This window comes from Macaca fascicularis, chromosome 12 (assembly GCF_037993035.2).
Source record: "Macaca fascicularis isolate 582-1 chromosome 12, T2T-MFA8v1.1".
Lineage (NCBI taxonomy): Eukaryota > Metazoa > Chordata > Mammalia > Primates > Cercopithecidae > Macaca > Macaca fascicularis.
The window spans coordinates 16,687,270-16,703,022 of NC_088386.1; the positions used below are offsets into that span (position 1 = coordinate 16,687,270).

The 15,753-nt window shown below is 39.6% G+C and overlaps 1 protein-coding gene across 4 annotated transcripts in view; it reads right to left on the bottom strand.

The window, feature by feature from the left end:
• DPP10 (dipeptidyl peptidase like 10) overlaps positions 1–15,753 on the bottom strand; it is a 1,411,130-nt gene that overhangs the window by 686,379 nt on the left and 708,998 nt on the right. For 2 of the 4 annotated variants that reach the window (XM_065525407.2, XM_005572965.5), the window contains exon 1: positions 13,768–14,382. The exons of 1 other annotated variant lie outside the window; for it this stretch is intronic. Coding sequence is in view for 2 of the 3 variants with exons in the window: in XM_005572965.5 (XP_005573022.3) it covers positions 13,768–13,839 (72 nt within the window). In the remaining variant the exon portion in view is untranslated. Of the gene's footprint in view, positions 1–13,528; positions 14,383–15,753 lie in introns of those variants that run through there. One more of the 4 variants, XM_005572967.5, reaches the window with a different exon arrangement.

Consider the following 15,753-nt stretch of genomic DNA (forward strand, 5'->3'; position numbering starts at 1 on the left):
TGCACATTAAAGTTTGGAAAGTAGTGTTCTAAAACTGATTCTCTAATATAGTAGCCCTAGCCACATACAGCTATTTAAGCTTAAATTAATTAAAATTAAGTAAAATTAAAAATACAATTCTTCAGTGCCACTAGTCACAATTCAAGTGTTTAACATGATAGCCACGTGTAGCTGGTGGTTATTGTATTGGAAAGCACCAACACAGAACATTTTCATCTTTCCAGTATGTACCATTGAATAGTGCTGGTCTTTTCTGTAAGAAAGTAAAAGATATTTTAGGAAACCAAGGTTCAATAATTCAATAAGTTGTTTAAACTCCAAATTATTCATTGAACCCCTTTTTATACTGCACAGAAGTACTCACGTAAATTTACGTTTTTGTTTTTAACACTGGTAGGAAAGGGCCAGGGAAGGGAAATAGCTTGCCCCATGTGCAAGTGGTGATTCTCTCTTGAGGTTCCCAATCCCATTCATATGTTTATTTCTTCCTGTTCCTCCACCCTTCTTAAATTAATAAGGCCCTCACTTTCTCTGGCCCCCAAATATGGGTTCTCAAGACAGAGCATACTAAGCAGTCACGGAGCAGGAAATGAATACAAATTAGACATAAATTGTTAATATCCCCTGCCCAGCCAGAAGTTAAAGGAACAAAGGAAGTCATGTTGGAATCCGAGCTATGCAGATGAATGAGAAGAGCTATTTTTCAGAACACTGACAGTTAGAGATGCGAGTCACAAGGGAATGAACATTTATGATATGCCTTAAATCACACCATGTTGGTAGTTAATCTCTCTTCTCCCTAAGGGCAGTTTCTAAAAGTAGCCATCTCCAGAACGACTGCCACCATGCAGCTTGATCTGAACCTCATTTTGCTAAATCCTCCAAGAATGGTTTTTCACTTCCTTGTGTGCAAATATCCTATCTCATCTTCTCCAAAGAAAAGCTATTTGAGACTACCAAATTGTTCTCCTCTAGCCTTCATAGACACCTGCATCAATTTCTTGGGACAAACCTGACAAGCAATGTTGGCTGACTGGCTGCATTCCAGGACCTCACTGCTGGTGAATCAAATCTGACACTGGAAGCTCCATAGGGTTTACAGAAAACTTTAATAAAATGGCTTAAAAAGTTGGTTGTGACATCAAGTGCAGGCCCAAATTGCACAATTTTTCTGAGCTTGGGAATGTTAAGAAAACAATTTAAGAACTGCAAATAAAACAAACATAACTATACATTCATCTTTTCAATGTCAAACTGGGGCACTATCTAATCAGCCGACATATGCTTATATAATTTTAGGAGAATGTACCCTACTTTCTCTTACTATTTGCTATTACATAGGCCCAGAGTCTATAAAGGTAGATGTTAATTACAGAAAATAGATGAGTACCAAAAAATTTCTGTCTGCTATCAAAGACAAACACAAAAGTTATGGCCTGAATATTAACCAGTTTTGTATTTAATTTTGCAAACTTTGTAAGCCATTCCTTTTCAGACTATATAAATCTCTCTTCCCCAAACATTGTTTGAAACAACTTTACCATCTTGATGTTTCCTTTAATAAGCTAAATTCTTGACAGATATTCACTACATATTTATATGAGAACCACTGTTTTTATTTGGAAACATGTACATTGAAAGGGATCAATACTGTCTTATAGATCTTCACGTCTGATATGGAACAGCTCTTCCTACTCTCTTCTGCTTCATCAGGAAAATGAGATACTGCAGAAAATCTAGACTTTACACAAACCATGACAGTTAACCTTATTGCTTCCAGATAGAATCTATAGAATACATCTTCTTACTAAACCTGCTACCAAAAACAGAAATAAAATCCTAAACCAGCTGGAACCTTTCTACTTACATTCTCATCAATTTTTTTCTCTATCGACATCATTACAGACAATCCAAAGTGATTTCTATGATTCTGATAATTGAGTGCGGCTCCTTCTACCAACTCTTAACGTAGGTGGGAGGAACTCTTCTTTCTACTGTACCAAATTGATCAGTTGTATGATTTTGAGCAAGTCGGCGTTTATCGTTCTCAACTGCCTTATCAGTAAACCAGGTAACCTAATCACATAGTCAGTTGTAAAATTCATTCAAAATATATGTACATCTTAAAGGGGGATAATGGAAAGAAAATGGGATTCTATTATTTAAGACTCTTAGAACTATGAAGCCACAGTGCATGTTACTAATAATTACCATCGGCACATTTTACACTTGCAATTGGACTGTTGCATCTCATGCTCAGGTCATTTAATATGTGCCTACCTAAAGCATACCCATAAGAATGGATATTTTCTCCTTAAAAATTGGCTGTAAATGGAAGTCAGCAGATGGTACTGTACAACAGGAACCTGTTATGGTATCTGCTTAATTTTTTATCCCTACATAACCTCTTGGTGCTTTGTGATCTCTCTAAAATACTTTTTTCTTGTTACAGAATGACTCATTTTGAGGTTTACATAACAATTATGGGCTTGTTATGCTGCACATCTCCAAATCAGCAATTTTATATCATGATGGCTTTGTCCTGGGCTTTCCTTAACTAAAATTGCCTTGTGTGACCAATAAGCAATGTGAAGCTGACATTTCTGAGTCCAAGCAGCTAATCCTAGATTGTATTTACCTATTTTCAAATATTTGCACCATCTGTGGTTCCATATTAGTTTTTTTGGATTCGCTGTTACAGCTCAAGAACTGTAGCTCTGAGAAGGAATGAAGCTGCACTCCAAATGCAGAATACATTATAAGCATGAGACGGAATTTAACCATGGGGATGGGGAAAGGAAAAAAAAACAAATTCAGAAAAGTAAATGCATATTCAGTGTTCCATTTTCAAAATATAAACTTTGTCAACTTCTCTGCGTGATAAGAAATATAAAAACGGATGCCATATATTTTTTTAACCAACTCCCAATCCATGTTTGCTTTGGAGTCAGGAGGACTCTATATAATCTGCATACCAACAAAAAACGGGAGTTCAATATTAAAGACACCCTTAAGCTTCCAATGTCAAACAATGACAAAAGGTGCTTTAAAGCTGTGTTTCCAACTTCTGGGAACTTCAACATCCAACATAGTTTAATTTTCCGTCACTCTGTCTTTGTCTGGTACAGTAAGCCAACAACATATTAATAACCAAATAATAAGCACCACCATTTTTCAGCATCTCTTGGATAATAAACCTATATCACTGCTGATCCTCACAACAATTCTGCAAAGTAAACAACATTTCATTTCCAGATGAAGTATCAGATTCAGAGAGGCTGGGTAAGTTGTTCAAACTAGTATGTCAAGGTTCTAGCGTTTAAAGTCAGGTTAAATGAATAGAAATCCCTGGGTCCATCCACTAAAAATAATTTTATGTGTCTCAAAAATTATTCTCATGGACTTATTTATTTAGCATATAATCATTTCTCTGGTCTGTATTGCAACTTGGTGCTCTGACAACTCTGTCTGGGAATACAAATAATCAGTTTCTGGAAATTTGTTTTTTCTTTTTTTGTTTTATTTATTTATTTATTTTGAGACAGAGTCTCACTCTGTCGCCCAGACTGAAGTGCAGTGGTGTGATCTCCGCTCACTGGAAGCTCCGCCTCCCGGGTTCACTCTATTCTCCTGCCTCAGCCTCCGGAGTAGCTGGGACTACAGGAGCCCGCCACCACGCCTGGTGGAAAAGCCTTTCTTACCAAGAATCCCAGTGTATCAGAAGTCTGTTGTTTCCATTAATGTCCCAAGAAAGCTCTAAAATTTACCTGCATGCATTCCCCAGTTTTTAAGTGCATCTCTCCTTTAGGAGGAATTCACCCAACTGCTACTCCATTGCTAGGATTTCAAATGCTGTGTGTAGATATCAGCAGTTGCTTATTCATGCTAAGAGTAAGAGGGTAAGCTTGAGAAAGTCAACTTCTGTTTGTGTAGTGGTGGCACTGCCATTTCATTGGAGTAGTGAATTTCACAGTTTATGTTCAGAAAGGCATTATGGCTTTGGGCGTAACCTCTTCCCATGGCAAAGTACAGAAGATGCATATGCACTTCTGTGATGGCTTGTGGCCAGGTGCCAAAAGTCTAAGGACCACTGACCTAGAAGTAGCACATCACAAACGAGAAATCAAGAAATGTCAAATGAGCTTTGCCTATGGATACAAAGCATTTTAAAACATCTTTTGTTTTGTTTTGTTTAAAGGTTATACTTATGTCAAGTGGCAAGGAAGGCAGATGTGCCACCATGACACCACCAAAGGCTTTGTATCAGCAACTGAATCTGGGAATGGCTACATGGAAAGAGACCCAGCATCAAATACTGCTTCTAATTCTAAACAACAATGTGACCTTAGACAAGTCACTTCACCTCTCCATTGTCTGTTTCGTGATTTGAATACAAAGGTGTAACATTCAGAGAAACAACAGTTTCTCTGAATGTTACCATCATTTATCATGTCATGGCTATTTGAAGGAAAGAATTTAGAAAGGCAATGCTGCTACCAATATCCAACTATTCTTTTTCTTTTCTTTTCTTTTCTTTTTTTTTTTTTTTGATGGAGTCTCACTCTGCCACCCAGAATGGAGTTCAGTGGCACAATCTCAGCTCCCAGTTGCCCCCTGGGTTCAAGCAATTCTCCAGCCTCCGCCTCCAGAGTAGCTAGGATTACAGGCGTGCGGCACCACACCCGGATAATTTTTGTATTTTTAGTAGAGACGAGGCTTCACCATGTGGGCCAGACTGGTCTCAAACTCCTGACCTCAGGTGATCCACCTGCCTCAGCCTTCCCAAGTGCTGAGATTACAGGCATGAGCCAAGGTACCCAGCCAATGTCAAAGTATTCTTTGTCAGCAAGTCAATCAACTCTTAGACAGACGATGGCTCTCAGAAATGTAGAGAGGCAGAGGGAACTGGATTTGGGTTTGGAGATGGCATTCATGCAAAGGGAAATGAAGGAACCCAAAGTACCATCCTGGAATACAGAAATACTGACTCTGAGCAAATAGAAATGTGTAATAATGAGCCACTCATCATGCCACATGGCCTAAAGTTGAGTAAATCTCATTTTGGAGCAATTATAAACAACCTTAATAAATGTGAAGGAGGGGGAGTCTCTTTCATTTCAACTTCTGGTTCAATTCACACATGCCTATCACTCTCAATATGGTTGTCAAGAAGTAGGGTACTCAAAATTCCTAATATCAGAAAAAAAGAAATAACTCTGATGAAGACATTGGGTATGGCTTCAAAATATGTTCACTTTATTTCTTGGACCACTTATGTTTTATAGTACTCTAAAAAGCTACATACAAGTGAAATGTGTCATCTTTTCCCTTGAAGTCCCTAAAAGCTAATGAGGTAGATAGAAAATCTATTCATAATTTCATAGATCCCAGGAAATTTAAATTATAGACTAAAATTTTGCTAAACAAATGACCTCTTCTAAATTTGAGGAATCTTTCATGGATTTCAGTTCTTTTTCTCTCAAAAAGATATATTTTACCTCTATTCAAATATTGCCTTATTTCCTCATCTTCGATTCTGTGTCTAAGAGACAAGAATTATTAATGCAAATTCGTGACACAGCAATTTAAAGGCTTGCTTTACTAAAGACTTCTAGTACTTGTTTTAAAACATGTGAAATGAAAAAAAGAGCCATGTTTTGCATTCATTAACTTATATTAAAACCATTCCTGGAGGTGAGATTTGATTAATGTAAGTATGAATATCAGAGTTTTCACTTACTCAATTCTTGCCAAAAGTAAACTCATGTTCCAATAACAAGAAAGGCCTATTTCTCCCTGTACAAGCATTACTAATGCAACTTCAAGTGGTCTCTCTGGTCCATTATTTGGAAATAAATCACAGGACAGCCTGCCACTCAAGTTCTTGATTATGTAATACAGATTCATCACATTTCTGTTTTCAGGGCAGAGTTTCTAAGATGGAATAAGAAACTGAATCTTCATTTAGATATCAAAAAGAGAGTGGGGATAAAGATAATAAAAATAGCCTTTTTCCTCACTTTTCTTCATTTGCTATCTTTTATAATCTGATACATAGTTATTTTGTCCTGACCTGAGAAAACCAGTAAGTATGACAAATTACAATAATATTAAAGTCAGATAATATATAGCTTGCCTGGAGAACATTCCCAAATGTAAAGTTGGTTTTGATTATGCACTCAACTAACTTTTCTTAAATTTCAACTCAGTAATATCACCAGTTCCTATATGCAAAGAATTTCTAAGTGAATCATTTCTGGGAACCAAACTTCTGGAAAGAGAATATTAAACCATGAACATATCAAACAAGATTCTAAGTCTTTTGTGAAAATAGACTATCATCTAAAAATAGTAGAAATCAGTCAAGTTGTCACAAATTCATTTTTATCTAATGCCCTATAATAATCTACCTATAAAATACAGCATTTAGATCATAAATATATATATGTGTGTGTGTGTTTATAGTGTGTATATATTTGATGATGGTGTACACACACATATTCAGCATTTTCATTAACATAAATGCAAATTTACTTTTGTAAACGAATAAAATACCCTTCTCAGATGATCTAGAAGCATGACAGCATTAAGAATGAAAATGCTTATTAGGTTTCAAGCTTGAGCCAGATGCAATAAAAACTCATTCACATAGATTCTCTAATTATTGCAACATTCTCATCATCCTCTCTCTTTTCAAGATGAAAGAATGGTTTTAGTGGGGTTATAAATTGCCTAGTAAATGGTAGAGGAAGGAATCAATCTGAAATCTGTTTGACTTTGTTCTCAGTCTTACATCAGGTTGCCTCTCCCCAAAGTGTAATTAAATTTGAAAATCATTTGGCAATTCCAAAAATGTCGTAGAACATTTTAATAACTTCTAAATAAACTATGGCATGATAAACTTAGAAATTTTTTTTTTTAATTTTGTGGAAAACATTGAAAGAATACTGTTCACATCAATTACGGAACAGAACAATTCAAAATATTTATTTTTATCAGTTTTGGATAAAAGTGAATTTTCTGTATTTAGCCTGGCAGTAGGTGACAAATTTACCATTACAAATGGATATGCCTGAAATTCTAAGAATTCAGGAAAGCTCAACAAACATAAAGCTACAATAGAAGAGCTTTCTTTTCAGTGCCCCAGTCTCCCCACTGAACCTACTTCCCAGCCTTCTCTACTATACTGAAAATGACAACCATTCCTTGAGTTAATATGCAGTCGATGATAAGAATGTCTACCATGTAGAAAGAAGGTAAGTGCTAATTTTAAACGCCTTAGAGAACAGGTGCTATTAGATAGGGACAAATAAACAGAATTGGTTATTGCCAGACACTTGTGGATCAGGTCAATAAAAACTTTAAAACAAGATTATGCTGGGAATAATCAATACTAAGCCCCACGACTTCTCAAGGCAGGGCAGCGTTCACTAGAGCAAGAATAATTCTAACTATCCATAAGGATATAAGTTTATGAAGAAGTTTACATTCCCTTTATCATTTATCTGGCCTCCTTTTGGACCTTGTACAGGGCTTCAGATGGAAAATCCTCCAACCTTTATTGGGTTGATGTATGTCTTAGTATATGGCCCGCATTCTAATGTTAGTAGTACATTAACTTGGTTAGGATGCACAAGTCACTTAGCAAGTATGAAAATACATGGAAATTATTTTAATAAGTGGAGCATACAAGTGTGTTTAAAGGTTGAACAGAAAAAGCTGTAGAAAAAATTTATGAAGAAGTCTTTTGACTTACGTTTAATCCAATTCCATGCCCCTCCCCAAAACAATAGGGGCATGCACCTTGGTTTCTTGGTGGCTCCACTGCCAAGCACATTCTCCTGCTACACTGACTGAAATCTCACCCCCTGACATATTTCTGTAAATCCCATCTGTCTTTCCTTTAAATATCCTCTTTCTCATGCTAATTACCTTGGGAAGTACATTGCATTGAAAACAACATGCAACATAGTCAGCAGCTAACTCAATTCTTGGTGAGAATTAGTCAAAGTTTACTTTTAGCCTGACTTCTTACAGAGTAGAACAGTAAAGAATTTTACTGCTCAATTTTGACTGAATGAAAGTCAGGATGTAACAGAATATTTTGAAATCTGGATGCCTGCTAAAATAGCTTAGATGTCCAAATCCATTAATATAATATTTATATGCACCAAAAAACTCATGTGTAATCATATTAATACGTGTACTGCAAAATGTGGTTGTCTGTAAAGTTAAAATAATGGATCAGCTATACATGGCTTCATAATCCCCTAAGACTTTTTTTTGAGACAGGGTCTCACTCTATTGCCCAAGCTAGAGTGCAGTGGCACAATCTCGACTCACTGTGGTCTTGACCTCCCAGGCTCAAGCAATCCTCAGTCCTCCCACCCCAGCCTCCCAAGTAGCTGGGACCACAGGAGAGTGCCACTAAACCCTACTAATTTTTTTTTTTTTTTTTGAGACAAGGTCACACTATGTTGTCCACGCTGGTCTAGAACTCGTAGGCTCAATCCATCTACCTCAACCTCCCAAAGTGCTGGGATTACAGGTGCGAGCCACTGCACCAGGCCCAGATTTTATTTTTTTTCAATTTTGTCTAGGCTCTTATTCCCAGACTATACATTTAATAAGAAGACTTGGTATGAGTCAAGCCTTCTTCAAAAACTCTTACATATTATTTCATTTAACCCTTAGAACAAACATCTAAAGGGAACTGCAGTCACCTCCATTCACAGATGAAATGGGGAAATTCAGTTATCCTGCCCAAGAAAACACAGTGGTCTTTCGTGGACCTGGGATATGAACTTGACTCTGTGATTTCCAGTGCATAACTCATAGACAGTGACGAATAAATATTTGTGGTTGATAGCACAAAAAATCTCACAAACTTAGCCACAGCATTCTGTCACTGTGTCTGCTACATGTCACACTAAGTAAATTTAAAATGTGCCTATAAGTAGTAAAGCCGAAGACATTCTGTAATCATAATTCAAGAAACCAAAATTTTGAAATTGCTTTATTTTTACTCAGACTGGGAGAAATATGGTTAAGTGTTTTGTTTCCAATGTAATATGCTTCACAAGATAATGCAGCATTAATATTTAATAATATAATTTTCTTTAAGTTGTTTTTATATAATTTAATCTTTTTAAAATATACCATTTGCTCAGATCCTGAAATAATCAAATAGATATACAGATATATGAGAAGCTTCTAAGCAAGAAATATTTTGTGGTATGTTCTTAACTCAATAAATAAAATGCCTTATATATAATATTTATATTATAAACTTATATATTATATTTATATATAAAAAATAAGACATTGAAGGAGAGTAGGAAATGTATATTTTCTCTCAAATCATAGATTTCCATATAACATTTTTATTTAATGTATATTTTTTATAACCAAATTATATAGAACTCTCTCCTCAATTAAATATGACATTTTATATGTTTAATAATTAGAATAAATTTTTTATTCATTAAAATTGTTCAATATGATTTATGAAAGCTCTTTTCAAGCTTCTGTTTTAAAAACAATAGTTTATTGATCAAATTATGACATGTATATATTAGTAAAGGGCACCTAGAAGAATAACTCTTTTGCAATTTTTCATTAAGCATATATTTGAATATTTTAATCTGGTTTGCTAGACCAAAGGTGAAATAAAAATACTGAATACCAATTTCTATATTAAAACATTTTAAGTTAATATTACCTAAATGTCTAAAGCACATCGATATTTCACAGAAGGCATTTTACACATTACACATTTGATCTCAATTCTGGTCATGAATTATTTCATCAAGTGACAGCCACATGTTCAATTGTAAGAGATTGGTTTTCTACCAAAATGCATTTTTTTAAAGAAAATGCATAACAAGTGCTGTCTTTGTAGTCAAATAGTTGCTTTTAAAAATATGCTTTTTAGTCATACACTAAAAAGTGGGATGGTTTTGTTTTTGTTGTTTTTGTTTTTGTGTGATTATTTTTGTTTTGTTTTTGGAGCTGAGAGAACAGCCATGCTTTTTAGGCAATATTTTTACCCACTGGAGTCAGCAGAAGGGTGCCACCTGGTGGAAATGTGAACAAATTCTAAACCTTGTCTGATTGACCATTAACAAAAATATATACTCATTTAACAAACCTGGAGAGTCTCGTCATCAGAGACAAGTGACGCAAAGAACAAAAAAAGCTCCTATAAATTTATGAAGATCTATCTTGTTCTTTTTATATTATTTAGATCAGTAGCATGATATTAAGTTAACTTTAAAATTTCCAGAGCTGTGATTTACATGTATAGCTGAAGCTTTAAACACATTATTCATTCGTCTTATATTCAAGGTAAATTTGTGCACATGCACACACAGATGATTTGCAATTATTTTCATCCTTACAATAGAAATATGTTGTATTATGATTGTATAGAAGTTAAAAGGTAAGGCTTCAGACCTCCATGAGTTCCTGGCTAAGTCTCACCTCCACCGTAACTTCCTTAATCCTCTGTATTCTCATCTCTAAAATAGAAATAAAAACAGGACCCACCTCAAAAAATTACTTTGAGAATCAAATAGAAAAATACATTCAATAAATGTTACTTTATGAACCCTGAGAATAGTACTTTGCCTGTGGCAAGCATTCAAGAAGGGATTTTAAAAAATAATAACAAATTACAATTAGCCACTCAAGTTCTTAGATCTTTCAATGTTGAGATATTGATCATGTTAAGAAATGATTGTGTCTACTCATGTCAAGGCATTTGTTTTTAGACATTTTGTAAATGTGGAGTGTTATGAAAGCAACAAAAATAACTGTTGTAAATAATTTTTGATCAAAGAATCTTTAAAAGGAAGATTATTAAGATGATAAAAAATATTTCCAATGATTCAGAATATTCATGAAATACACGATCCCTACACAGTCCCTCCTATTCTTGTTGTCACCATTCTCTAGGAAGGGACAGCATGTCCTCTTGTCATGGCACCCTGTGCCAGAGGACAGTAACAGATCAAATAAAACAGGAAGGTTGAGCCCTCTACAGGACTATAACCATCACCAAATTATATGGTCCATAAGCATTTTCAGTTAGAGGAAGGATTATGGTCTTCCACTGTACTATAAGCGGAAATAGGTGTTTGATGGCTTAGGACAAGGCATCTTCGAGGTTTCATAAAAATCTTTACCATAGAAACTAGAAGACATTTTTGGCAACATGCAATAGCTTAAATCGTTCAAAATCAATGCATAGTGATTGATTTGTTGGACCATATGCCCTATTTAACCACTAGGTATAATTTCATAAAGGTACATTTTAATTTAAATGTGTGAATCTTTTTTTGAAATATTACAGAAGGCAGCACACCTAATCACATCTTTATGAAGCTATTATATCTAGTATTGCATGAGAGTTGTGTGGCAATTGCAGAATTAAACCATAATGACTAATATGGCTAATAAAAGCTTAGTAGTCTTACGGAAAGTAGTTTAAGCTTTCACTAACATAATTCACATTATTTGTCCATCATTTCATATGTCAAGCTTTGAACAAAAATATGCTAGATATGAGTATTTTCTGGGAGTGCTTGAAAAACCCTCACTGTGATGCTGCCATGTATATATTTCAGTTGACTTTCTTTGTAAAATCCATCTATTTTAACACATGCATAAGATGCATAAAACTGACATTTTAAAATCATGTCAATACTCAGAAAGGCACTTAAAATACTCTATCAAAGCAAGAGTTCTGCAAAGTAGCCACTCCCTGAATATTTGAAGTGGCTATTAAAAAATGCACACTAACAAGAAAAATGGATTCGAACTCGAACCTATCTCTTCACATGAATTTTAAGTACCAGATTAATCCTGACAAAGGGGTTTGTTGTGCATAGACGGCGTGTCCACTATTTATACATACATTTTCAGCTTCTGTGTGCTCTGCTCTGCTGCTGCCTCCCACTTCCACCATCACTGAACTGTTTGCAGCGCCTCAAGTAACCAGCTGGTGTCACAGGTTAGTGAGCAAAGATTTCATGTGGGGACTCTCACCTGACTAATCATTCTTATTGGTAGCATCATTCCAAGAGCAGTAGAGAGGCTCGGCGGCTTGTTAATGAAATTTAAGGGCTGTCAGCCTGAAAGAGGATGTTAAATCCATGTTCCTGTCCTGAAATTATTTTTATATATCTGCTAACCAGTTTTCACATTCTGATGTGTGCTGGGGATTAGGAGGAAGAGGTATAAAAGGAAGGGACATATGATCTTTTAATATTTTCATACTTATCTCAGAGTATGGATCAAAGAGGATAGTTTAAGAAAACAAATGCTTTGTAAAAACTGCCAACATTCAACCCCCTCCCACTAATAAACGAGAAGGGAGCTTTAAGTCATTGAGTAATCCCCACCACCTGTATGAAACATATGTGAGGGAAAAGAGAAGGGGAGGGGAGAGGAGAAAAGAGACCACAAGCCAGGAGAGATGACCAAGTCTGCAATATTAATAACAGCCTCGCTGGCATCGCCTCCTCTGTCTCGCCACCACTACTGGGCGATTTGGACAGCTCCCCTTAATAGGCTCTTTAGTGCTTAGAATACGCGAAAAGCCTAGTTGCTGCTGGAGCCTAGCTGCGTGCACTCCCTTCATCCCATGCTAGCAATACACTGAGAGGGTTTCTGCCGGGAACGCCTTCAGCAGCCTTCGCAGTGCACTCCGAGCAAAGATCCCCAATCCTCCTACCCCAGTGCTTGGGTCCTCGGGGTCCACAGTTAATCCCTGACCTAAGGGCAGCTCTCTCTGCCCAGAGTCTCTAATTGATGTAAACGTGACGGCACCTCCACCAGGCTCAGCACAGCCTTCCTCCTCCTCCTCCTTGCCAGGGTATCTCGGCGCTCCCGACCCTCCAACTTTGGAAAAAGAGCGACACCGAACTCCCAAATCACCCCAAATCGGGGACAGAGACGAGATGGGGATCCACGACGGTATGGTTATACTACAGATTTCTAAAGACCAAAACAAAAAGGGGTTGGCGGGTGTAGAAGGACGGGAAAGAGACAGTAATAACCCTCAGCCCACGCAGGGCACCTCAGCTCTGCAGACACAACACAACCAAACCCAACAAATCACTAAAGCCAGCACCTTCCCAGCTCCCCTTAATAATTAATGCCTTGCTGCTCCCCAAGCTCCGTTCCACTCAGCAGACTACAGATGTCTGGGACCCTCTTCCCCCATCGACCCCCGCGACCACCCCACCTCACAAACACACACCCGACTCCTCAAAAGAAACAAGAAAGGAAAGGAAAAACTCGGTCCGCCTAAAGGTCATTCGCCTACTCGGGTCGCTTTGGCCAGCAAGCGTCCCGGCTACAGGAAGACGGGGCTTGAACCCGATAAGTGGACATCAGGAGCGCAGCAGATTTCTTCAACGTGTGTTAATAGGGAGCCAAGAGGCCCCATTCCTTGGCCCTGGCCACCTCTCCCTCCCTCGGTAGCCCGCCCGCCGGGGCTCCCCGGGGCACCTTCAGCCTTTACCTCTCTCCCCCCTTCCCCGCGGCTCTCCACCTTGCGCATCCTCTCGCCCGGCTCCGGAGCGCACTCAGAGGCTCTAACTTCCCGCAGAGTCCATGGATAAGCAGGAGAGCCTGGAACTGGGGCGGGGGGGAGGGTGGGAAGAGGGAGGCGTGGGAGCCGAGCCTGGGAGGAGAGGCGGGGGGAGCGCCGACTGGAGCCACCCCTCCCGGGAGTGCCTGGCCGCAGCTGCCAACTCTCACCTGGTCCGCCGGCTGCGCCTGGCTCGCCCTGGCCCCCGGGGTGGGCTGCTGCTCCTGTTTCATGGCTGTCATCGCCGGCGGCCCGCGTTGGCGCTCACTTCCTCGCGGGCACTTCAGACTCGGGGACCGTCACTTGGCAGCGTTCGCATGTCACAGGCGCCCGTCGCTCTCGGAATTGGCGAAAGGGAAAGCGGCAGCGACGGGGTGGGGGGAGGGGAGCGACGGGGAGGGGAAGAAGAGCGGCACCAGGCAGGCTCCCCCTCGCAGGATCCCTCCTTCGGCTACCGCAGACCCTCTAACTCCCCACTCTCCCCGCCCCCCACCACCCGAAAGCGTAGCGAGCCTCTGAGACCAGACACGACCAAGTGGCAAGTTAGTGGAGCGGCGAGCGGCGGGCCCCCGGCACCTGACCCAGCTGGAGAGACGTCTCACTGCGCTGGAGGAGCCGGGCTCGCATTCTACCGCAGTCCGCGCCCCCCGCCGCCCGCCCCCGGGGGCTCCCCGCGCGGTGCTCAGCGCGCCAGGTGGAGCAGCCGGGTGCCGCGCTCCAGCATCTCCTCAGCAACCGCAACGGGGGAGAGAGCCCTGCGCGGCGCAAGAGCTCCCCACTCGCGCGCCCAAGGCTGCCGGGTGCCGCGGTTACCCCCCGACACGCAACCCCCCCGCCCCCCGCGGGCTTCTGCTAAAACCCGGAGAAGCGGAGTGCGCCCGTGCAGAGCCCTCGGTGACTCCAGCTCTGCCACTGGGCATGCTCCAGCGCCTCAGAAGGCAAGGGACAGTCGGGGACTGGGGGTCCGGAGCCCTATGGGAGGCGGGCAACACCTGTTGGGACCCTAGGGGTTGTCTCAGATTGTGACCTGGGGTTCTGCACCTTCTGATTTGGGGCAATGGACATCCTTTAGCCTCCAGCCCAGATTCTCCTACCAGCTGCCTGGGTAATGCCAGTGGAATTCCTAAAGGTTGGTTAAAAACAATAATAACTGTAATGATGATAAGAATCTGATACTCACTTTTATTTTTTCCTTTTCTTTCTTCCTGGACACATGTAGGAAAATCTTCAAATCTCAAGTCCTCCCAGCCTTTCCTTTCTTCAACACAACCCTGGCCCATTCAAAGTGGGTTTACCGAGCACCTACTATGTGCCAAATACACTGTGAGGCTCAGAGAGAGGGTTGCAGGGGAGAGAGACTAAACAAGTCAAACCTACCAAATTCCCTGACTTCAGGGAACTTATGTTGTGTGGGAATTGGGAGCCCGGAGCCTGGATACAAATCAATGAGTCAATGTAGCTCTTGGGAAGTTGAATTCTCATGGATAGACAAAGTCCGCAGTTCATCCAGATGCACTAGTGCACGTGGCTTTCCCTGGGGCCCCTAAAGCCCATGGACCACAAACAGTCTCCAAGTCTCAGGCACAGGTTGTAGGAGATTGCTCAGCAGAGAAATGGCAGGAGTGAGTTGAATATTTAGGTGTTCATGGATTCAGCACAAGACAGTTCCAGTAGAGAGGACAGAGAATATGGGGCAGTGGGGTAGCATTGAGTTGGGCTTTATTGGCTAAGGACTGGCTCCCTGCTTTGAGCCACTCAGTCCCTTAATTAATCATTTATTAACAGAAAGGCCTTTGTAAAATGGTAGGAGCTGTCCTCCTGCCTTAGGAGTTTCTAAAACATGAATTATAATGTCCTAAATTTTAATTGTAACAATAGCTCCTATAAAGTACATATTTTAAAATAAATATATCAACAATCACCAGCAGAAAGATAGAATTAGAGGTGAGTAGAGATCTTGTTTTTCAAAAGTATATTCCAGTGCATATTGTGAATGACCTATTTATTCTGTTTCAGGAGAAATAACTTTTTGCTAGGAATAACTTTGCAAGTTGCAAAAGTACGAAGCAGTTTTTTAAGTGAAACACCAGTATAATAGCTATTGGGCAACTTTTCCAGTAATTGTGACAATCTAGATATTCCCTCACATGTAATTT